General features: G+C 37.8%; 1 protein-coding gene across 1 annotated transcript in view; it reads left to right on the top strand.

The window, feature by feature from the left end:
- Window positions 1-659: 659 nt before the first annotated feature.
- Window positions 660-25,701, top strand: part of LOC306855401 (A disintegrin and metalloproteinase with thrombospondin motifs 9-like) — a gene marked incomplete at its 5' end in the record, with an annotated part of 30,490 nt that continues 5,448 nt past the window's right edge. The window contains 25 exons of the mRNA XM_079394103.1: window positions 660-756; window positions 1,491-1,867; window positions 3,046-3,205; window positions 4,370-4,659; window positions 5,769-5,852; window positions 5,987-6,111; window positions 6,459-6,499; window positions 6,584-6,689; window positions 9,557-9,703; window positions 9,973-10,114; window positions 10,380-10,484; window positions 11,577-11,722; window positions 12,026-12,207; window positions 13,238-13,374; window positions 13,508-13,625; window positions 13,823-13,918; window positions 15,026-15,192; window positions 15,333-15,462; window positions 15,684-15,810; window positions 17,338-17,548; window positions 17,674-17,835; window positions 17,982-18,143; window positions 19,873-19,992; window positions 24,892-24,999; window positions 25,107-25,274. Of these exons, the coding sequence (XP_079250229.1) occupies window positions 660-756; window positions 1,491-1,867; window positions 3,046-3,205; window positions 4,370-4,659; window positions 5,769-5,852; window positions 5,987-6,111; window positions 6,459-6,499; window positions 6,584-6,689; window positions 9,557-9,703; window positions 9,973-10,114; window positions 10,380-10,484; window positions 11,577-11,722; window positions 12,026-12,207; window positions 13,238-13,374; window positions 13,508-13,625; window positions 13,823-13,918; window positions 15,026-15,192; window positions 15,333-15,462; window positions 15,684-15,810; window positions 17,338-17,548; window positions 17,674-17,835; window positions 17,982-18,143; window positions 19,873-19,992; window positions 24,892-24,999; window positions 25,107-25,274 (3,708 nt within the window). The remainder of the gene's footprint in view (window positions 757-1,490; window positions 1,868-3,045; window positions 3,206-4,369; window positions 4,660-5,768; window positions 5,853-5,986; window positions 6,112-6,458; window positions 6,500-6,583; window positions 6,690-9,556; window positions 9,704-9,972; window positions 10,115-10,379; window positions 10,485-11,576; window positions 11,723-12,025; window positions 12,208-13,237; window positions 13,375-13,507; window positions 13,626-13,822; window positions 13,919-15,025; window positions 15,193-15,332; window positions 15,463-15,683; window positions 15,811-17,337; window positions 17,549-17,673; window positions 17,836-17,981; window positions 18,144-19,872; window positions 19,993-24,891; window positions 25,000-25,106; window positions 25,275-25,701) is intronic.

The raw sequence follows: 25,701 nt of genomic DNA, 5'->3' as shown, positions 1-25,701 counted from the left end.
GAAGTGGGAAACTATACAAGAGAAACCTCAGTGGACTTTATCAATAATATATAGTATATATAATGTCATATTCTATTCAAGATTATGTTGAAGGTCAGGTGGTCAAATTTACAGCGCTCCTTGCTCTTTAAAAAGAAGAAGTTTACAGTTATTGACTCAAAGCTGTTTGCATTAATGTAAACGTCAATTAGACTAAGAACTATCTTATGAGAGAGAGGCAACGGAACTGAATGTAGTCATAACTGCACAGTCTGAGGAAGGAACAAGAACAAAATGCACGTGTGCATGATCGTTATGATTAACATATTCAGTGATTTTAAAATGAAGTTTAGTCTGAACGCTGCATTAGCGACACATATGGCAGGAGTGGCTTTCTGAGAGAGGGGTGTCTCTTAGAGTACGCCCAAGTCTCGGCAAAAGTAATCAGCAAACTGGAGACCACCACAGTTGCATCGACCCCCTTTCTGGTATTATGCATGAAAACCAAGGGCTCCCACCGAGCGCTTGTTAGCGACATGGAAGTCACTTCTATAAAGTAGAGGAGAAACGTTTTGGATGTGGCAACCGTACGGCAGAAATCCCGGCTGAGAGCAGATTCAAGGGACAGCGGAATACTGAATTCGGGCTTGCTTGCATTCATTTTTTTTAAGTGGACAATCATGGTTTTGTTCTTCTGGGGACTAAGTTTTTTAGTATTACTCTCTGGTTTTATGAATGCACTAGCTTCAGCAGGGACACCGCGAGGTTCAGAGAAAGGTACGAGCTCTTTTCGTGATCTTTTACTCTCTCATTCAACTCAGAACCTGAGGCGCGGAGAATGAATGACTTTTCCTTGCTTGCTTCAGAGCTCATAGCGCGCTGTATGAGAGTCTTCGAGTAATAGTAACTGACTGACACCTGATTTAGGTGGGGGGTGGGGGGTGGGGAGGACGACACACACTGTTAGCTACAACTTTGGAGATTTTTCAATATATATTTTTTTGTAAGTAGTGTAGGCAGACAATGAATTATTTAAAGAAAACTTAAAGTTGTGTTCATAGGTTATGCATCAACCATGTTACTCTTATATTTCCCTATTTGAGAATAATTCTCTCTCTCTCAGTCTCTGAAAACTATTCAAGAACAGGTTTAAGTGTTCTCTTTTTCATCACTATGTTTTATGTTTATCAGTAGGAAACGATCTTACGCTGTCAACTCTGTTACCATGATTATTGATGACTAAAAAGCAGGTATTTCAAGAAATATCGAAATTAAATTGTCTTTCTAGGAAGTGTAGTTCCGCTATGTTGTAATGGCAAATTTAAATTGTCAACCCTGTTACCTGTTTGTTACATAGACGCGCAGTGCAATAGACTACTCGACCATTTAGACAGTTTGTATGAATTTTTTTTTTAATATAACAAAAATGTTTAAATGTCACAAAAATGTCGCTGCAAACGAATGACTCACTTGCTGTTACTTCACCATTCAATCTCTGTTTTCTACCACAGCAAAATTATCGCAGTTTGGCTCGTATGAGATTGTAACTCCGGCCAGAGTGAGTGAAGCCGGTGAAAAACTCCCAGCGGGCGTGCACTTCAAGAGGAGAAAGCGGAGTGCCGATCGCCCAGTAACCGACAACATCTCCCATCATTGGACCTCTTCGCACGTCTATTACCAAATATCTGCCTTTGGGCAGGACTTTTACCTTAATCTTACGCTCGAGTCGGGATTTATTGCGCCAGTTTACACTGTCACGATCCTCGGAGCATCCAGTGAAGGTTATAATTCAGAAGAGGAGGACACGGAGTATCAGCACTGCTTTTATAAAGGACATGTGAACGCCGGGAAGGAGCATACCGCAGTAATAAGCCTCTGCTCCGGTTTGGTGAGTTTAATAAACGTTCATTAATAATAATAATTATCTTAATCATAATTTATGCGATACAGGTCGCAGTATGCATTCGGAAACTTTGCAAATGTTCATATGCACACCAGATCCTACCTATGTGGTTACATAATTACTCGCACACTTACAAAGAAGTTTGGTGCAAGTTAGTCGGATACATGCGCACCAATTTTGAGCCAGATCGAAAGTATTTTCCCAACATATTCACTCATGTATCACAAAATGACGCTCTGTAAATGAGCTGTGTGACGTACACTCATCAGTGGCATAAGCTGCAGTAGTGTGCTGACGTCAACGGATGTCCATATATGAGACTCAGATGTCATCTGTTGATGTGAACGTGAGTTCGAGTTCGAGCCATTTCTCACAGATCAAAAGTAGTCTTGGGAACGAACTAGTGAATCGGTTCTTCCGAATCGTTTCAAAGAACCTATTCAAACCGTATTTAGTGGTTACTTTTGAATGTCTGTCAATGGAGATTGCCAGAAAGCATTAGATGTTCAATATTTTTAAATGTGCTATCATGAGAGCTGTAGGCTTTTATTGAAAGCGGAAGGATCTGTGACCCTAATTAGCCACCTTTTCAATTAATCTGATATTTGCATTTGAGTTTGCTCTTGATTGGTCTCAAGCACCATAACGACTGAACATGTTGGTTTAACTTTAAAATATTCAAAACATTAAAAAAATAAACTAAAAGAGAGAATGTAATGTTAAACTTTTATTCCATTTTAACATATTGAAGAAAATCTGACACAACATCATTTATCCCTCCTTCAGCGTTTGAACCTATGAAGTTTGGATTACCTGCCTAGATAACACTACACAACTACCCCCATTAGTAGGCTATAGAGTGCCATAGCCTGGAGATTATATGGTTATTATATGGAAATTCATATTTCAAAACTTTATGCTTCGTAAGTGTAGCAGAATGTTCTGATAGTTATCAACAACATTCTCCATTCATTACCCCCCTGAGGCCAGTACATTGATATGCATGCAATGTATGTTTACTTTATCACTCCATCAGCCACTTAGGATTTGTACGTAAATCAAATTTTAGGGGCAAATTGTAAGGGCAATTTACAGGTACACACAGACTGTGTCTATAGACTTTACTGGCTGTGGACCAATTTAAACTTTGTTGTTTGTTTTAGCTTGGCACTTTCAGGTCACTAGAAGGGGAGTTTTTTGTGGAGCCCCTTCATAGCTACAATGGTGAACATTATGAAGAAGAACACATCAAACCTCATGTCGTGTACAGAAAAGATGCCTCAAAAAAGACTGTAGATGACTCAACTACATGTGAAACTTCAGGTAAGCAGGAAGACACACAAGTCTTATCTTTTGAGTGAAAAAGGTAAAACATCTGATTTAAACTTTAGAGTAAACCAGTGTTAGTAATATTTATAATAACAACTGTACAGGACCGTTCTGGATCTTGCATCAATGCAGTGAATTCAGTGACTCCCTGTGCATTGCACTGACTCATATTCAAGATAAGAAGCATTCATTTACCATAATGTTACTATGTAGTTTAGCAAATGGTATGTTAACGCATAATTAAATGAACCAGTTATAATTCTTTAAATCTAGATACGATTATGAATAGAAGCACAGCACAATGCTTCTAGGCACGGAAACCGATATGCTATCATTGGCATTCAAATACTCATAGTGCTATTCATGGTTTCTTTTGCATCCTTTGCTTTTCTATTTTGAAATGTCATTGAGTAGAAATCAGTGGAACAGGAAAAATCATTTTGGAAGTTCTTGGTATCATTCCAATCTTAGTTTACTGCCTCAAAATTCTGTTGACTCTTGCACTTCCTGTGGCCTGAAGATAAGGAAACTCAAGAGGCCCAATACCACGAAAGCCACGTGGTGAGATGCATTCTAGTAAAACAATGCTAGTTTTAAGTGTTTGTAAATTCCATGTTACAAAAATAAATTTGGACTGGCCTAATGCACGCTGCTGTGTATCAATAGCACTCAACAGAAGCTTTGTTTTTTGAATTACCCCTTTGGTATTCTTTGCTATTGTGTTATGTAAAGGAAACGTTTTGCCCCCAAAAGTGCTGGGAGAAAGCTTATTTTAGTTTGCAAGAGTTTTATTGACAGCTCCATTGTGGTTTTCTTTTTGTCTAGTGGAATAAGATTAATATGGATGCCCAGTACACTTTTTTGTGAAATATTATTTTTCATATTTTAAAATAGAATTTATTCCTGTGGTGGCGAAGCTGAATTTTTAGCCAGTCTTCAATGTCACATGATCCTTTGGAAATCATTCTAATTGACTGATTGGCACTCAAGAAACATAACTTTTACCGATCCTAAGCGGTGGCATGCATTCACTTTTATGGAGGCTCACCTGTCTACAATACAAATTATCATCTAATATTTATAATGATTAACCCTCCTTGGATGCATAATCGCTTCACTTCATTTCTTAACATGTATTGTTTTCCTCCTTCAATGCAGGACATAAAGAGCCACAGCGCAGACACAGGAACAGACTGAAGAGAAAGTCACCCTCAAGCATGTTGTCCGACCTGGAGACTCTTAATTCCAGACTCTTCTCTGCCCCCTTCCCCTCCTCAGAAAACAAGCACAACTCTGCTAATGAAAGCAGTGACTCCAAGCCACACCGGAGATCAAAGCGTTTCCTCTCCTACCCCCGTTTTGTTGAAGTCATGGTTGTGGCAGACAGCAAGATGGTGGAACATCATGGAAGCAACCTCCAGCACTACATTCTTACACTGATGTCCATCGTAAGTTCTGCCCAGTTAACAATAGTCTCCTGGTTTGTGTCTGGGTTTGCTTTAGGTCTGGTGCTCTTGCTCTTACAGGACAGATTATTAGCATTGGGTGAATATGTCTGACAGGCTTGATGAATGTTGAATATAAAACACATAAAATCAGGTATGTTGCATGGACTGCATGCTTTAGATGCTTTTTCGTTGGAATGCACAGGGAGGTTAGATGACCTATATCTTGATCTTGGCAAAGGCTGAATTCTCAGCAGGATCTGGCAGCACAAGCTAGTTCTCAATGGCCAAGAATTTTTTTATTTCAACAGCTGAGGTTAACATCACATGTTCAAAGAGGTCTTTGTGTATTGAAATTCAGAAATCAAAAAATCAAGACAGCAAATGTAAAAACCACCCTACCAAGTACTTTCAGATTTTGAGTGATGATATTTTTATTTAAATATTTTGTCAGTGGTGTCTTTAGTTACATCGAGATGATTACAAAAGATCACTTTCTTACAAAGCAGGGGTCTCAAACTGAAACTAAATTATGAAGGTTAAGGTTAAATTATGTTCTCCAATTTTTATATGCATTACCATTCAAAAACATTTTAAAAGGTTTTAGAAAGAAGTCTCTTATGCTCACCAAGGCTGCATATTTGATCAAATTACAGTAATATTAATGTGAATTAAAAAGCAAACAACTGTTTTTCTATGTTAATATATATATATATATATATATATATAAAAAAGTAACTTATTTCTCTGATGGCAAAACTGAATATTGAGCAGCTATTACTCTAGTCTTCAGTGTTGCATGATCTTTCAGAAATCATTCTAATACATTGGTTTTGTGCTCAAGAAGACATTTCTTATTCTTATCAATGGTGAAAAGTGTTATTTTAGTGTGTCAAATTGTAAATACCTTTACTGTCACTTTTGATCAATTTAATGCATCCTTGCAGGATAAAAGTATAATTTCTTACAATCTTACTGACCCCAAACAGTTCTGAACAGTAGTGTATAATGTAATAGCTGAAACTCTCACAGGGCTGAAGTTTGAGACCCCTGCTGCAAATTAATTAGAAGCTCTGACAATGAATTCCAATTGTCTGTGTTCTCTCATATAGGTTTCCTCCATCTATAAGGATCCCAGCATTGGAAACCTGATTAACATTGTTATTGTGAAGTTGGTCATCATAAAGAATGAGCTGGTAAGAGTTCTTTGCGTGGAAGTGTGGTAATTAATGGTTGCATTAAGAGCGCTTTTAAAATGTACTTAAGCAGTTTATTGCGGTTAAACCTTAATTTTATTCAAATGTTATCATCTGTCTTTGTCCTTCTATAGGATGGTCCCACTATCTCTTTCGATGCACAAACCAGTTTGAAAAAATTCTGCACATGGCAGCAGAGTCAGAACCACCCAGATGACAATCATCACTCGCATCACGACACCGCCATCCTAATCACAAGGTAAGAACGATTTTAATGGAATGGTTTTGATTTTTTTCTTGTTGCTCACAGGTAAGTTGCTCATGCAGTAAGTCTAATTGTGTCATGTTTTGTGTCCTCTCTCCACAGTAGGATTTCAGTGCCATTCATTTGGCAACAGAAACTTTATACTTGGTGTGAACATTGAGCAAAACAGTACAGAAAGATTTGAGTAACAAAATAATTTATGGTGCTACAACTACTTAAGTTATACTTTTTAAGGGCATGAGTGCATGCAAAAATAAGAAAGCAAAGGACAGCACAGACACAAATGCAAGATAAAAGGATATCCAAATTTGTAAAGCCTTGTCCTTTTTGTTTGTTTTTAGGCAGGACATCTGTCGAGCACGGGACAAGTGTGACACTTTAGGTAAATCATCTTTGTGTGAAAATGGTGCTTATGATCATATTAAAGTTGACAGTTTAACTACGGTGTTCTCTCATGCACTTTCAGGTCTTGCTGAGCTGGGTACAGTTTGTGATCCCTACAGAAGTTGCAGTATTAATGAGGATAATGGGCTCAGTACTGCTTTCACCATCGCTCATGAGCTTGGCCATGTGTGAGTACTATTTTTATGAAATATTTCACTTTGTAAATGTGTGCGTACCTTCCCCCTTCAAAATAAATACCTCGAGTTCATTTTTGGCTAATCTAGCACAATGACAGTCATGCATTAAGTATCCAAATAATTGTCTTTAAATCATTTATTTTTAAAGTTTTGTGTGTGGCTTAAGTGTCCAAATACTTTTTGAGCTGTAACATCTCCTGCATTATAAATGCTGTTTGTCACACTGACTTTGTTTGAGAAGAGCTCTTGTTATACCTAGAACTAAATTGTCTTTAAATCATTTATCTACTATCGTGTTCTACTTTTTAAAGTACTGCTTTTAAAACACTCCACTTCTTCAAGGTCCACCAGTCTGCAAGTTTCTCAGGCCTCTTCACTGCCTCTTTTCCTATTTTTTAGTTGTGAGTCTTTTATTTTGGTATGTTTTGGGGAGATGTCATTGCCATTGGTACAGCTCGATAAAAGTGTGTGCAACTTCAAGGTTTCTCAAGGTCTGTTCATCACTGCTGAAATGACTCAGTTATGCTCTGGCTTTTTTAGATTAATAGAGTCTTGGAGGTAAATTATCTAAATAAACGAGTTCATGGCACATACAACGGTCTCATGATGGTCAAATACAGTAAAACAAACATTATATCGGTATCTGTTCCCATTTCAGTTTTCAGCGTGGCAAATTTTTTTATTAAAAAAGGTCAATATTTATGCCATGATTTTGGCAAATGCATCTACGCCTAAGTTTGCATGTACAGACATATGGAAATTACCTCTAAAAGGCCTTTAAACAAACTCTTTTGAATTCCATTCTTATCCGGTGGCAGGTGGTGACATCAGTGCCATGTGCTTGAGTGAGGATTTAGTCTTGGTGCTGTACAGTACTATGCAGCGCGTACCACCTCTCTCCCCTATGGTTGTCCCAGAATTTAATATGTTCTGCTGCTCATGGGATTATTACTTTCCTTACTGGTGGCCAACTGATATAGGTTTTTTAATACTGGCAATATTGCTAGCAATATCTAGAGAGCGGGGTGGCAAAAAGTCTATTTAAAGGTGCCATAGAATGTAAAACTGTATTTACCTTGGCATAGTTGAATAATAAGAGTTCTGTACATGGAAATGACATACCGTGAACCTCAAACACCATTGTTTTCTGTAAATCTCGTGAATACATTTTTTTTTTTAAAAGCCACTGAAAAATAGGCGAATCAGAACATAACACTGACTGTGACATGACAGTCGGGATCACTAATAGTTACGCCCCCCAACATTTGCATATACCCGCCCATGTTCTAAGCCAACCGGACCTGCCTAGCCGAATCATCAGAAGTTCTGCAGGTATTGTGAATAAACAAGCGCAGATAATAGCGAAAATGGCAGATCATGGCAATAAACATGTTCCAGGCTGTGCAGGGGATGTGAAGTGCAGGGATGGGTTGGTGTCTGTATTCAGAAAGGTACGGAAAGCAAATAACATGAGCCACTAAAGGGACATGGTTAGCTCCTTGCTAGCGGTATCCTGTTACATTACAGTACATAAGATTTCACTTACCACATAAACAGCGTAAGGAGAGATGACGGAGGACGATGGCATAGTATAAACGGAGTTCATGCGATCGCTTTTTACTTTCGCGATCGTGCATTTGAAAGCAGTTTCAGTGCCCCACATATTAATAGCGGCTCCCTGATGCCCGCATTTTATATACAGTATAATTACCCAACTATATAACTGCACAAGAAAGTATTGAAACATGTTTTCCCTGCTTTTCCTTCCTGCTGTGTGAGCTAGAACTGTTAAACAGCCAATCAGAGCAGAGCTCAACATTGAGCCGCACTGTGAAACAGCCAATCAACATTATTATTCATGACCCTTCCAAATAAGCCGATAACAAACCATGTTATTTTAGGGAGAAATCCTAGGGTTGTTGTCACACTTTATGAGGGAGCGAGCAGTACTTCAAAACAAGGTCTTTAATAGTCCACACACATAGGAGACACAGGAACACATGGAAAGACGTTCAGAACCGACAAACACTAACAGAAGGACTGGGTCTTTTAAACACAGGATATTTGGGGAAGACGATTTTTGGGGAAGACACACCTGGAATCAAATTAACACAATCAACATGAGGGAAAAACTGGGTCACAGGGAACACATGGGGAGCAAAACACACACAAAACAGTCCACAATCCTGTTTCTGGAGATGTTTTGCCCTTACCTAAGCCACATACCTTCTATGTAAATATCAGAGAACAATTTAAAATATTGTATCAATGGCACCTTTAATGCTGATATAAATAATACAGTTTATTGACGAAAAAAAAAAAAACTAAAAAAACTAAAATGAACACTTATTTATGCTGTATTCACTAAATATTTACTGAAATATCCTTTCGGATATTTAATTGTTCATTATCATTTCCCCTATTTTCTATTTTTACATTTAGGTTACCTTTGCCATCATCATATTATATATATAAATATATATAATTGCCCAGCTTTTTAATACAGTGAAATAATTGCTTGTAACATTCCCAAAAATTACAAAGAAACATTCTCAGAAGTAACACATTGAAATAAATGTGAAATTTTAAAGTAGAAAGACTAAAATATTATTTTCTTTTAAAATGTACTCCAATAATCTTTGTTTTATTTCCAAATAAAAAAACAACAACTACCATTATTTACATAGTAGGATTGTGGTACAAATGTGTAAATACCTGGTTTTGGTCAGTGTGCAGATCACAGTACATGTGTCCTGAACCTGCTCACGATCTTGTCCTGTTTGTGTGTGTGTGTGTGTGTGTGTGTGTATGTGTATGTGTGGGTGTGTGTGCATGTGTGTTTTCAATCATGCCCTTAGGTTCAACATGCCTCACGATGACAGTAACAAATGCAAGGAGGATGGAGTCAAGAACCAGCAACATGTGATGGCCCCTACGCTCAACTATTACACCAATCCTTGGATGTGGTCCAAATGTAGTCGGAAATACATCACAGAGTTCCTCGAGTATGTAAACCCCATTTTGCACTCCACACAGTCACAGTGTGTTGTTGAATCTGTGATATTGGTTTGAACTCTCGAAGTTGAGCCCCACATGTCCCGCGTCAACTTGCATTTGTTTTCTTCTAAACATTCTCAATTGAGATGGAAACAACATCATCTGTAGCAAACTGAACAGATTATTATTTTTTGTCTTCTGTCACTTACTGAGATCATTTGTGTTGTTTGTGTCTTGTTTGTTTTCTTCAGCTCATTTGTTGATCATTTATCATTAGCACAGGGTATGGTGAGTGTTTGCTCGATGAGCCAGTTTCTAGGCCATACAGTTTGTCCCAGCAGCTGTCTGGACAGATATACAGTGTCAATAAACAATGTGAGCTGATATTTGGGCCTGGGACACAGGTGTGCCCATATATGGTGAGAAGATCCCTCAGGGAATTGCATAACATACTGACATGGACGTTTTCTACTGTGTATTATCTGCTGTCTAATATTACTTATGGAGATGTTTTTAATAAAAAACCATAAAGAGAATCCATAGTACAGCTTGTTAGTAATATCACAGTGACATTCAAAGCATGTTACGTGCTCAGAAAAAACAAGTGTCAGTACAAATTTTGTTAGTAAGAGTGCATGTTTAAGAGTTGTTTAAGCTAACAGTAAGTGTTTGGATGTTGTGCAGACACAGTGTCGAAGGTTGTGGTGCACCAGTCCAGAAGGAGTCCAGCGTGGCTGCCGGACCCAACACATGCCATGGGCCGACGGGACAGAGTGTTCTCCTGGAAAGGTAAGCACTCAGTAAATCAAATGTGAACATATTTAGACATTAGGCTCCAGTGTTGTTTAGATCTCAACAATATCTTCTTTTGTGTTAATTGACACGAGGGTGAATAAATGATGATAGAACTCTCATTTTTTTGGTGAACTGTCCTTTTAAAGATAAGATTTGTGTAGCGTTTTCTATTGTGCAGCAATAATACATTTTGCTGGTTGCTTGTGGAGAGTATGTGATTAGTTTTGTGTAAGTATTTTGCAGATGAAAAGCAGATTCTTCAGTCTAACTTCAAACACATATTTCCTCCAAATAGCAACCAAATCACTTCCACAGTGACACTCATCCTCACTGATATACTGCTTTGCCCTTGTCTCTGTTTTACAATGTTTCCCAGATTGTGAACCCAAGTCAGACTTGTATAGTGGTAGTGATTGTGAACGGGAATGCCTTTCTCATGACCTCCGTATGAAAAGCGTTGCAGATAGCATCACAGAAGGGCAATTTTACATAGTTGCTAGGTATCTCAACATTGAATTACTGCCATACATTGTTTTTCCCTGCATGTCATATGCTTTCGGTGTGGTATCATGTGGCTTGATGTATCTAGATATGCACAGGACCGGTCTCTTACAGCTTGTTTTGATTTTCACGCTGGGACCACCCATAATATGTGGATTGTCTGGTAATCATTGGGTGAAACTGTTTTAAATTTGAGCATTGCATCACAAGGCTTGACCCACGTGCAGTTTGATGGCAGAATAATGCTGTAGCTTGGCGCTTTGCTCCATAAAGTTTAATGCCATTAAAATAAGTTGACATGAATCGTATGAAAGGGATCTTCAGAGAAGATTGCTGCATCAAAAAAGAGTCCCAGAACCTATTACGTAATCACCATGGATTGAAATTAAGATAGATGAGATTGATAATTGATAACTTAAATGCTACAAGGGTTTTGAGTGAAACAAAAAACACTTTGAATTGTCATAGTGTCTGTGTTTCAACATCATTCCTCCTCATTCTAGTTGGTGGACTTTATAGCAAGCAGGCTGCACTGACTGGTTCTGCAATGATCTCATCTTTTCTGTGTTTGCTCCTTGCTTGCAGCATTGTAAACATGGCCTGTGCGTCCATAAAGAGCATGAATCTGTTCCAGTAGAGGGGGCCTGGGGTGTCTGGAGTCCCTTTGGCACATGCTCAAGGACCTGCGGAGGGGGAATCAAGATCGCTGTGCGCGAGTGCAACCGACCCGTGTAAGCTACCGCTCTTTGTAGTCTTGCATTCTCACTGGACTGTGAATTGGCACCAGGTTTCTCAATGTTCCTTGACAAATGACAGCAGCACAGACATCCTGAACAAGAATATTCTTCAAAAGAGATTGAATACTTAATGCACACGGGTAGACAGCAGGTTTTGCTCAATTTAAATTGAAATCAGACACAAACGTCATCAAGAAAGCAAAAGGGACTTTCTATGAAAGAAAGTTTTATTGATACTATAGTTACATTTTCTCAATGTGAATATATGCTCTGTTTATGTGTTTTCATGACTTTTAGGCCCAGAAATGGGGGGAAGTATTGTGTTGGACGCAGAATGAAATTCCGTTCCTGTAACTCTGAGCCATGCTCCAAGCAAAAGAAAGACTTCAGGGAGGAACAGTGTGCCAGTTTTGATGGGTGGCACTTCAACATCAATGGTCTACTTCCAAATGTCAGCTGGGTGCCAAAGTATAGCGGAAGTAAGGGATTTAGTTCTATGGTTGCAGCTGGCGATTTAAAATAAAAAATTCAAGGGATAGTTCACTCAGAAATTAATATTTAAACATTAATATTAAAATATTACCGTCATTCCAAACTTTAAATTTTTTTTTAAATATTAATGCAGGTCTGTTTCAAAAACGTAAGATCATAGTGACCATGTCTCTTAAGTTCTGAAAAGTGACTCAAAAACTGATGTGAACAAATGATTTAGTCTGATTTTAAACTAAATCAATTAAAAGAACCCTCTCGAAAGATTGATGATCCAATTTAAACTCACCGATTCTATGATCCAATAACAGCAGTTCTTGATTTAACAGCTCACTAGAGAAGAAGATTTTTACTGAATTATGGCATGGGCTGCATCTCCCAAAAGCATCGTAAGCCACCAGTGGTCTCTACGATCAACTTAGCTTTACGATGCTTTTGAGAATCGCAGCCATGGTCTGTTCCTCACACAAAGCTTAAATGTACAGCAGTAGTTTTGGCTACATTTATGGTGCTTTATTCTGTTGTGATTGGGAGCTTAAAAGACCTCACTACAAATTCTTTAACAAACCTTCTTTTTGTGTATCACTGAAACAACTTAATAAAATGTAATAATAATAAACAATAACAAATATAAATATTAAGCAAAATATTAATAAATAATGTTATGCTAAATAAATAATACTGAAATAGATTTTTCCCTTGATGTTTGCCAGTAGCTCATATGCCCTCAGTATGTGTTGAAGATATCCCAATAGAGTAAGTTTTTTAATTGTTTCAGTTCAAACGTATTGTTCGACCAATATATAATTGCTTTCAATATGTATAACCCACATTAAACAATTCCCCAGATTTTCCTTGTGATTTGAGACGAATTAAATGACCAAACACAATTAGATTTCAATTAAGTTCATAATCGTGTGGTACAAAGATGAATAGCTGTGATGAGAAACATATTATCAATGTCCTAAATACAGTAAGTCAGACTGTAGTAACTCTTTCTCATGGCTATGTGTACTGTAGTTCTAATGAAGGATCGCTGTAAGCTATTCTGTCGTGTGGCGGGCAGTACAGTTTACTACCAACTCAGGGACAGAGTTACTGATGGCACGCAGTGTGGGCCTGATACCAACGACATCTGTGTGCAGGGCCTGTGCAGGGTGGGTGCATTTGTGTCAATGTGGTGTGAAAATGCACCTTAAATCAGTGAATATCCTGCATAATCTGAAGCATTAGTCCTGTATAGTCCTGTTCAAGTGTCCTTTGAATTAATTCCACATTCTGTTTCTGCAGCAAGCAGGATGTGACCATGTGCTAAACTCCAAGGCCAGGAGAGATAAGTGTGGAGTGTGTGGTGGGGATAACTCATCTTGCAAGACTGTGGCAGGAACGTTCAACATAGTGCATTATGGTAGGTGACACAGGCTTTTATTTTAGTTCAGTTCTTTCCATGTTGGTCAAAGTAACCCAAAGCAGTTTAATTCAAATGTAGCTTGATTCGCTTTAGTTCCACGCAGTTCAGCCCAATTACAGACCAAAAGAACAATAATGTTTACTCTATAATACTAGTTTTGGAAGAGTATTGTATTGATTTCTGCTTTCTTTCAGGTTACAATGATGTGGTGCATATTCCCAGTGGTGCTACAAACATAGATGTGAGACAGCACAGCTACTCAGGGAAACCAGAGGACGATAACTACCTCGGTAAGACAAGAAATTACAATAGACCTTAAATACAATAACATATGATTTTTTTCCCAGTTGTAGTTCAGAGTATTTAAATAAAACTTGGAAAAGCAATAATAAAAAATTAGACCTGCACTGATAATTGTGGCCAATATGGATGCTGATAATTATTTTCATATTATATTCAAATTAAATTAAAATGATATACTATTTTGTAATTAAAAATAAAACCCTATACATTATTTAATAAAATATTAAAATCTGTAAAATACTAAATGCTACATAGTACTTAATTAAAAAAAGATATTTAATTATTTAAAGATTAACTTTAAATGAAGATTATATGTTGACAATGTACTGACAAATGAGCATACGATTAAATGTACAACACTGGCTGACAAGTTTTAATAATCTCTAAAATCGACAGGTAAAAATATGGCACTAAAATATCATGCATCCCTTGTAAAACAGTTTGTATGGAAATGGAAAATTGTTTTGCATATTCATCATGATCAATCCTTATTTAAAATGAATCATATGGCTTTGATGTGCCATAGGTGAACTGATGTCAAGATTTACTGCAAGCTAACTTACAAGAGGCTTTTGCAATTGTTTTCATAAACGTTTTTGTGTTAATGCTTCTGAACTCTACAAACCTAAGGAAATATGTGCTGTTTTTAGCAGATTACCGAGCTGTGCTTGTGTGTTTATTGATATCTTTGCATGCCAATGTGTATTTGGTGCATTTGTGTATGAGGAGCAGGGGTTGGCCACTGTAATGTGTGAAGTAGTGAGGAAAGTAACTCAGGAAATTAGCTACATAATCACATTAGTGTGCATTTTTGAAGCACACTGACTTCAGTAGAGTAAGATGTGGCCTCTTCACGGAATGCTGGATTTCTTTACCCCGATAAGCCTAATATGCCCTGACTGTTGCTAAATCTGACTGTAAATGAAAATGTTTTATTCCTTAGGTCATGTAGGTCTTGTAGTGAGACATATTTGAGTTTAAACAAATACACCATTTAATTATTTATCCTGTGGCATGGCTGAATATATATTTGTTTTTTGTGTTTGAACATAAAGAAAATAAAGTATGCATGTTGTTTCATTTTTGTTTTGCAGCCTTGTCCAACAGCCGTGGAGAATATTTACTCAATGGAGATTTTGTGGTCAGTATGTTTAAAAGGGAAGTCAGAGTAGGGAATGCTGTTATTGAATACAGCGGCTCTGGCCATGTTGTTGAGAGAATCAACTGCACTGACCGCATAGAAGAGGAGATTATTATCCAGGTAATATGGCATCAATGAATTCAATTTGAACTTTTTTGTTGTCTTACATTGTGAAACCTCACATTTTAACAACGTGTGAATAATGTTTAAAATCTTTGTAACACCATACTTTTGGCCTATATTTGATCTTTTCCAACTAGGTGCTATCCGTAGGTAACCTCTATAACCCTGACGTCAGGTATTCCTACAACATTCTCATAGAGGACAAACCTCAGCAGTTTTTCTGGGATGCGTACGGCCCGTGGCAGGATTGCAGTCTTTTGTGCCAAGGTGGGTGTGAGAGAAGCAACACATATTTTTAGTGAAACTTTTGCCAAAAAAGTCCGTTTAGAATTCGGTAAACTTGAACCAGACGTCTAATGCTGGCGGGGTTATCCAGTTCAGTTTTTCTTGGAAATTTGGAGAATGCGATGAGGAACTTTCTTTTTTCTTTCTTTGTCTAGATCACAAACGTGTGTTTGAACTTGTGTATGTTATGTTATGTGCATCAGGAGAGCGCAAGAGGAAGATCTTGTGCAGTCGTGAGTCGGATCGAGTGGTTGTGTCTGATCAGCGGTGCCATGGCTCTCCCAAACCAGCTGTGATCTCTGAGCCATGCAACACAGATTGTGAACTCAGGTACATGTTCACATTCACTAGTTTTATAAACTTGTGTGTGTGTGTGTGAAAGAAGTTAAAAGGATAGTTCACCCAAAATTGAAAATTCTGTCATTAATTACTCACCCGCATGTCATTCCAAACCTGTAAGACCTTCGTTCATCTTCGAATCCAAGAGTTTTCTGATCTTGTAGAACATGCTGCTTTCTGCAGAACATGCATGTGCTGCGCCTTGTTTACAAACAGAAGAATGCACATGCATGTACTCTTGATAATGGTAGAGGATGGTGATGCAGAAGAGAAGAATTGTTGAATAGTTGTTATTTTTGTTTACTTTGCGCACAAACAGTGTTATCGTAGCTTCGCAAAATTACGGTTAAACCACTGATGTCACATGGACTATTTTAATATCTTTAGTAAGTTTCTGGGTCTGGGAACATTTCAGTTACATTGCTGTCTGTGCAGGGTCAGAAAGCGCTCTGATTTCATCCAAAATATTTTAATTTGTGTTTGTTGTCTGGAGTCTTACGGGTTTGGAACAACATGAGGGTGAGTAATTAATGACAGAATTTGAATTTCTGTCAGGACCACTATCGTTAAAATGATTGACACTTAGCATACAGTTTGGATTTGCGGTATGGTTCTGTTCTGGGCAAAAACTCCCTGCCCATCCATGCAACCCGTCATGAATGAACAGGAAGAGAAGCAATAATAACCCCCTTAGGGTAAACAGAACAGAACAAAGCAGATATCATTAATGTTCTTAGTGATATTTAAGTGTAACAACATTATTCAAGCTAAAAGGAGTCTGATTCAATGAGGACTATTAGAAAGCCAAGTCCTAACGGTGGTGAGAGGAGTTGGAGATGGAGGAGGGTCGTTTGCGCCTGAGCAAGTGAAAAAGCTGCTGAATAATACTGACTAGACCTTATTTAAGAATGCCGTTATAGGCGTTGTATTCCTATAGGTAGATGTGGATCAGCTGAGAGTCAGCCAATGCAAGCTTGACTTGACAAGGCCAGAACTAACGCTATACGCTTGATTTTTGGGTAAACTATCCCTTTCATATTTTTATTCAGCAAGGGTATAATAAATTGATCAAAAGTTACAGTAAAGGCATTTATAATGTTCTAAATGATAAAAGATAATCAGCTCAACATAATAATAAGATATGTTACTTGAGCACAAAATCAGCAAATTAGAGTGATTTCTGAATGATCATGTGACACCCAAGACTGTAGTAATGATGCTGAAATTTGAGCTTTACCATTACAGGAATAACTGACACATTAATATACATTAAAATAGAAAACAGATATTTTAAACTAATAATATTTTGCAGTGTAAGAGTTTTTGCTCTATTTTTGATCAAATAAAGGCAGCCTTGGTGAACATAAGAGGCTTTTTTTCAAAATCATTAAACAATCTTACCTACCCGACAATCTTAACTTTTGAATGAGTCTATCTATTTATTTACTTTGTTTTTGTAATGAAACCAGAAATAAGGCTGCATGGGGTTTAACTTTGTTGCATTTCTTCAATTTACAGGTGGCAGGTTGTTCGCAAAAGCGAATGTACAGCCACTTGTGGTCAGGGCTTCAGGACTTTGTACATTTACTGCATCAAACAGAGCAGGTTGGATGGGAAAACCCAGAAGGTTGATGACCGATATTGCAGCAACCAGCGCAAGCCTGAAGACAAGGAGGTGTGCCATGGAGACTGCAACCCTGGTGGATGGGCGTACTCTTCCTGGTCTGAGGTGCGAAAAACCTCATTGGTCTCAAATCAGCTCTTGATAAATAGATTCATGTACTTGAAAGAATATGGACTGTATTATATTTGACATGTGACTTACTATGAGGGTTTTTTTTCTTGGTTTTCTAGTGCTCCAGGAGCTGTGGAGGAGGAACACGTCATAGGAGTGCAGTATGTGGAAAGTCAGCAGAAACTAATGACGAAACCAAGTGCAACCCACAAGAAAAGCTCACAGTCCAACCTTGTAATGAGTTCCTGTGTCCTCAGTGGAAAACTGGAGACTGGTCTGAGGTAAACACCGACCAATGCATCCTATGAATACAAGAGCAGCTTCAAATGTAATCTGGATTTATGCAGACTATGCTTACACCATCAAAGTAAAAATCTAGTCTTTCCCCATGACTTATTCTAATGCTACTTTGGAATTCATTTTGTAGTGTTTAGTGACATGTGGCAAGGGCTATAAGCACCGTCAGACTTGGTGTCAGTTTGGAGAGGAGCGTTTGGATGACGGCTTCTGTGATTCCTCCAAACCAGAGTCGGTACAGGCCTGCCAACAGCAAGAATGTGCTTCCTGGCAGGTGGGACCCTGGGGACAGGTGAGAAACAAAAAAAAAACTGTATTTGGGTGCATTTTAGGTATGTCAGGTATTACATGAAGTATATTTGATGCTTATGCCTGTGAAATGAAAATGCAAGTGTATTGTGATAACGCAATGTAATTTCAGTCAGTACAGTCATAGCTGGCAGATATAAAATCAGATTATGTAAACAGATTATAACAGCTGCTGTGTGGGCAGAAAGTGACCACAAAAATTTAATGAGGTTAGGGACCAGACAAAGAACAACATTTGGTACTTTTGCGTCGATGTGGAACACATCTGAAACAGACATATCTATGCCGTTTATAATGTCTGTGGATCCCTGAAAAGTATTAAAACGTGTTTCATTTGCTTTTTTTTAAATAAGTTTTAAATGTTGTTCCCAGAAGTCAACACATTAGTTCATTGAAAAACTTGCTTCTCACTAGGCAGCCGATTTACGATGCTTTGCTGCATGTACTTAAAATGTCATCAGAGCAAGCTTAAAGTTTTTCATCTTGTTTCTTTTTTTTGTCAGCTGTACATGGAAATCAATAATCAACATTCAACAGTGCAAAACACTGTGCTGCTTTAAAACATCTGTGTGAATGTGCCATTTTTTGAGCTTGTACTGCAGAATATTTGATATTATTGCAAAGGTGATAATAGACTTTTTCCATTCTGATTTATATGATACCCACGATTGAAAAGTAAAAAAACTAAAAGTAATATACTACCATTCAAAAGTTTAGAGTTGGCAAGATTTATTTATTTATTATTATTTATTTTTATTCTTGAAAAGAAGGCTGCATTTATTTGATTGAAAATACAGTAAAAACAGTAATATTATGAAATTTTATTACAATTTAAAATATCTGTTTTCTATTTTTATATATTTAAAAATGTAATTTGTTTCATAATAGCAGCTCTGAATTTTCAGCAGCTATGTCACATGATTCTTCATATATCTTTCTGATATGCTGAATTTGTGCTTAAGAAACATTTGATCATTATTATTAATGTTAAAAACAGATGCTTTTTTTTGGTGGTCTTTTTCTTGAGTCTTAGATGAATAATCAGCTCAAAAGAATTTATTTGAAAATAAAATAAAGTAATTTAAGAGTATTGAATATAATTAAGTTTTTTTAGCTTATTGCCAATCATACAGTTGAGCAGAATGTGGTGTTAAAATCTTTTTTAAGCTTTTTGTTACAAATCCATCTTAAATACTTTTTAAAACTTGCAGACACCATGTGAATATCATCTATTCATGGATAATCTGTTTTCTATCCACTTGAGCAGTTTATGACTTTCTACAGAAAAGCAAATAGATTTTTTCCAGAGATCACCAGAGGGGAATCATATAATTTGTAGCATTTGTGTTGGCAAACTATCTTTAAGTCCTAAAGTATGATAGAGATTAGACATCACTCTTGCATAGATTAAGCAATCATGATAAATGCATGTTTGAGGTGCTTTACTGAAGCATATGCGATCTAGCTCTAAATGCTGCCACACTAGCTTGACCTTGTTGCAGTCAAGTCAGCGATGAGGAAAAGAGATAAAGAAAAGGATAAAGGTGGACAAATTACTGGCCCACATCCCAGGTTGCCCATGTGGGTGCTTATCACATCAGTGCTGGATTGATGCCAGCAGTCCAATAGTGGCAGCCTTAAATAGGCATTACAATGTAACATTAAATAATATACTGTCCCTAACTGACCTCCCTCTTTATTTGTGTGTGTAGTGTACCACCACATGTGGCCCGGGCTATCAGATGAGAGCTGTGAAGTGTGTGGTTGGCTCGTACAGCTCTGTCATGGATGACTCTGAATGTAATGCAGCAACACGTCCAACAGACACTCAGGTAGGAGCATTGATCTCTAACATTCACACTGTCTCTCACTCATTTCTCTCTTTCTCATAATTGATTGCAAACTAAGAACTGAGTTAGTTTTTCATAATATAACTACTGAAAACCATAAAGGGGTGAACCAGTCTCCCTGGTTCAATTTGCTGTATGCTTGATGAAATGAAAGAGCAAGAAGCCAGGGAGTGGTTAAAAGTTGCTTTTAATGGCTGAACCACAGCACAATTAAGAAACCTTGGAGATCATGCGTTATTGTTATTGCAAACACTGTTTTGCTTTGAAATGGACATGATTTGTGGCACTGATACATTAGAGGGATAGTTAATCCAAAAATGAAGATTCTGTCATCGCTTACAAGTTGAGTTTTTTTTTTTTGGTTGTTGTTGAATGTAAAAGAAGACATTTTAAAGAATGTTGGCAACCAAACAGTTGACAGTAAGCATTGATTCCATAGTATTTCTTTCATTCTCAGTAACTACTACGATTAATCGCATCCAAAATAAACGTTTTTGTTCACATAGTATATATGTGTGTACTGTGTATATTTATTATGTATATATAAATACATAACCATGCATGTATATATTTAAGAACAATATGTTACGTTTATATATTAAATATATTTATGTATAATATAAATTATATGAATGTACATCTAAAAAAATTAGAATATAGTGAAAAAGGTCAATATTTACTCAGAAAATTAGAATATTAGATAAGATATATATAAAAAAGGATATTTTAAACAGAAATGTCAGGCTTCTGAAAAGTATGTTCATTTCTATGCACTCAATACTTGGTTGAGCCTCCTTTTGCATGAATTACTGCATCAATGTTGTGTGGAATGGAGGCAATCAGACTGTGGCACTGCTCAGGTGTAATGGAAGCACAGGTTGCTTTGATAGCGGCCTTCAGGTCATCTGCATTGTTGGGTCTGGTGTCTCTCATCGTCCACTTGACAATACCCCATAGATTCTCTATGGGGTTCGGGTCAGGCGAGTTTGCTGGCCAATCAAGCACAGTAACACCATAGTCATTGAACCAGCTTTTGGTACCTTTGGCAGTGTGGGCAAGTGCCAAGTCCTGCTGGAAAATGAAATCAGCATCTCCATAAAGCTTGTCAGCAGAAGGAAGCATGAAGTGCTCTAAAATTTCCTGGTAGATGGCTGCGTTGACTCTGGACTTCAGAAAACACAGTGGACCAACACCAGCAGATGACATGGCAGCCCAAATCATCACTGACTGTGGAAACTTCACACTGGACTTCAAGCAACATGGATTCTGTGCCTCTCTGCTCTTCCTCCAGACAATGGGACCTTGATTTCCAAATGAAATGCAAAATTTACTTTCATCTGAAAAGAGGACTTTGGACCACTGAGCAACAGTCCAGTTCTTTTCTCCACAGCCCAGGTAAGACGCTTCTGACGTTGTCTCTGGTTCAGAAGTGGCTTGGTAGCCCTTTTCCTGAAGACGTCTGAGCGTGGTGACTCTTGATGCACTGACTCCAGCTTCAGTCCACTCCTTGTGAAGCTCTCCCAAATGTTTGAATCAGCTTTGCTTGACAGCATTCTCAAGCTTGCGGTCATCCCTGTTGCTTGTGCACCTTTTCCTACCCAAATTCTTCCTTCCAGTCAACTTTGCATTTAATATGCTTTGATACAGCACTCTGTAAACAGCCACACCTTTCAGTAATGACCCTCTGTGACTTACCCTCTTTGTGGAGGGCGTCGATGTTCGTCTTCTGGATCATTGCCAAGTCAGCAGTCTTCCCCATTATTGTGGTTTCAAAGAACAAGAGATATCCAGAATTTATACTGTAGGGATGGTCATTAATTGAAACTCAAATGTAAATATTCTAATATTTTGAGATACTGATTTTTGACTTTCATGAGCTGTAAGCTCTAATCATCAAAATTAAAACAAAAAACTTTTGAAATGTTTTACTTTACATGTAATGAATCTAAAATATATGAAAGTTTCACTTTTTGAAATAAATTACAAGAAAAAAAAAGAACTTTTTCACGATATTCAATTTTTTTTAGATGTACCTGTAAATATATACATGTAAATACATGTATGTGTGTGTATTTATACATACATAATAAATATACATAGTACACACAGATATATTATGTAAATCTTTTATTTTGGATGCGATTAATCATTTGACAGCACTAATTATTTTACACCATCCTGGAATATGAAACTGGAAAAGAGAAAAAAAAAGTGCGTGCAGGTACAGCCAGAAAGGCAAGAAGGAAGTTTCCCACCCAGCATATTTATCACCTGCACTCAATAAGGCTTTGTCTGAAGGAATAGGAAATTAACCTTAAAAGTGTTCCCATGGTTTTGAAATGTCTGGAAATATTAGGGAATTTAAAATGTATGTTTTTTAGGGCTGTACAAGACATGGCAATTGATATAATCCTAAAAATGTTATTTTAAGATTATTATTACTTTTATTGAAGTAATGTGAGTGACTCAGTGTTTTGAATCAGTTTATTTCAGTGAACTGACCCAATAGGTACACGAAATCAATTTATTAATGATTCATTAATCTAAATCTGAATTTTATTATTGAAATTATTATAAACACCTGGAAAGAATAAAGAAATACACTGGTCAAATAGTGTGGGACTCTGTATGTGTGTGCAATGTTCACCATTAACTTGTGGGTTTTGCATGTGTGGTTTTTTCAGTATGAACTGTTGTGATTTATAACTTCCATGTCTATATAGTTCCCCTGCAGATTTATATTTGATAGTCATTTAAGTTAATTTGCAGTCATCTGGATCTTGATTTTATCTACTTAACAATCTGCACATACCTGCAAAATTACATTTACCCTGTTCCCCCTCCCCCAGTGTAATTGTGCTGCAGAGCTAGACTGGCTGAACGCTGCATTTCACAGAGTATTTTATGAACTTTCCTGAGGCATTGGTTTTATAGAGCTTAATTTTCACAAGGATCTAAGGAGATTAAAGAAAGAGCGCTTTTTTCCCACCATCAAACCAACCAGGTTGATAAAAGTCTGACAACATGTATACATAAGACATATACTGCAAATATACACTCACTGGCCACTTTATTAGGTACACCTTGCTAGTACCGGGTTGGACTCCCTTTTGCTTTCAGATCTGCCTTAATTCTTCGTGGCATAGATTCAACAAGGTGTTGGAAACATTCCTCAGAGATTTTGGTCCATATTGACATGATAGCATCATGCAGTTGCTGCAGATTTGTCGGCTGCACATCCATGATGTGAATCTACTGTTCCACCACATCCCAAAGGTGCTCTATTGGATTGAGATCTGGTGACTGTGGAGGCCATTTTTAGTAAAGTGAACTCATTGTCATGTTCAAGAAACCAGTCTGAGATGATTTGAGCTTTGTGACATGGTGCATTATCCTGCTGGAAGTAGCCATCAGAAGATGGGTACACTGTAGTCATAAAGGGATGGACATGGTCAGCAACAATACTCAGGTTGGCTGTGGCGTTTAAACGATGCTCAATTGGTACTAAGGGGCTCAAAGTGTGCCAAGAAAATATCCCCCACACCATTACACCACCACCACCAGCCTGAACCCTTGAGACAAGGCAGGATGGATCCATGCTTTCATGTTCTTTATGCCAAATTTTGACTCTACCATCTGAATGTCACAGCAGAAATCGAGACTCATCAGACCAGGCAACGTTTTTCCAATCTTCTATTGTCCAGTTTTGGTGAGCCTGTGCGAATTGTTGCCTCCGTTTCCTGTTCTTAGCTGACAGGAGCGGCACCCGGTGTGGTCTTCTGCTGCTGTAGCCCATCTGCTTCAGGGTTTGACGTGTTGTGCGTTCAGAGATGTATTCTGCATACCTTGGTTGTAACGAGTGGTTATTTGAGTTACTGTTGCCTTTCTATCATCTCTTACCAGTCTGCCCATTCTCCTCTGACCTCTGACATCAACAAGGCATTTTCGTCCACACAACTGCCGCTCACTGGATATTTTCTCTTTTTCAGACCATTCTTTGTAAAACCTAGAGATGGTTGTGCGTGAAAATCCCAGTAGATCAGCAGTTTTTTAAATACTCAGACCAGCCCGTCTGGCACCAACAACCATTCCATGTTCAAAGTCACTTAAATCCCCTTTCTTTCCCATTCTGATGCTCGGTTTGAACTTCAGCAAGTCGTCTTCACCACATCTAGATGCCTAAATGCATTGAGTTGATGCCATGTGATTGGCTGATTAGCAATTTGTGTTACCAAGCAATTGAACAGGTGTACCTAATAAAGTGACCAGTGAGTGTACACTATAAAGAGAGAGAAAATAATTGAATAAATAAGGGATATTGTACAGTCAGCCAGATTATCGCAAAATAAACCCAGGCAGGATGATCAGGACCCGGACGCGAAAGTGAAAGGATCTTGTGTAAAATTTAGATTTTAGTTGATATTATAAAGTTACATAAAACATAAACAGAAACAACTAGTATAGCTCCGCAGTAAATCGATTGCTGTGTACGAAAACGGTCAATTAAACTGTACAGTCTTTATACTAAACTATTTGACTGCAGACTGCTGTAATTGACCAATCAGTGTCAGGTATTTCCGAGAGACATGTAAAATGATTGGCGAAGGCAGAAACCAAGGGGGAATAAGTGGAGGTAGGTGGGAGTGTGAGAGAGTCAGGAACCGAAAGGAGGGATACAACAGACAGAACGAGAACGCAGGAGGCCCCCTGGTTTTAAATCCTCTATTTGCTGTAAGGCGCAGTGACCCAGAACAAGTGATTTCAGCCAGTCAAGCATAAATCAAGCACACTGGCTCCAGCCTTGAAGCCCTACCGGCCTCAGAGTCACGGATCTTCATTACTGAAAATTGATTGTCCTTGCCCACTTCCTTCCTTCCATAGGACTGTGAACTTTCGCAGTGTCCTGTTACTCATCCTGTTGCCCCAGAGACCAAAGTGATGTCATATCCTGGTCATAAAACACAGTGGCGCTTTGGATCTTGGACACAGGTACGTTCTTGAATAATGTCATGTATATGAATTACTGTTAGTAGTTATTGTGCTAGACAATGTGGTAGGTTCTGTAGATATTGTAAAATGGTTGTTTCTTACAATAGTGCAGTGCCACCTGTGGAAAGGGAACCCGGATGCGCTATGTAAGTTGCCGTGACCAGCAGGGTGGAGTAGCAGAGGAATCAGCCTGCTCCCATCTTCCAAAACCTCCTGCTAGTGAGGTTTGCTCCATAGTGGCATGCGGACAGTGGAAGGTCCTGGACTGGACTCCGGTAAATAAAATATACCTTTTTTATCTCATAGTTAATTTAATTATTTTATTTTATTTTATTTATTTTTAGCACAACTATTTTGTGAAAAGTTGAAAACTGAACCTGATTATTTTATCCAGCATAATTTAAAAATTGTTTTTGTATTTCAATGGAACAAGGAAAATAATTTGCTGAGAGAGTTCACATGGTCAGGATCACAAATTAATTTATTTCATCTGTGACCTAGAAATAGTGCATACTTTTTTTTCTACATTTTGTAAAATCCGTAAATATTTTATTTTCAAGTTTAAAATACATTTTGTGGTCTCAGACATTTGGACCCCACTGTAGTTATTCAGTATATATGTCCAGTATTGACATACCCTTGTGTTAGCCAGCATTGTTACCCTGCAAGTATTTGTATTTTCATTCACATCTGTTCTACAAC

The sequence above is a fragment of the Barbus barbus genome, assembly GCF_936440315.1.
Source record: "Barbus barbus genome assembly, chromosome: 35".
Taxonomy (NCBI): Eukaryota; Metazoa; Chordata; class Actinopteri; order Cypriniformes; family Cyprinidae; genus Barbus; species Barbus barbus.
This window is presented reverse-complemented; position numbering and strand designations above follow the sequence as displayed.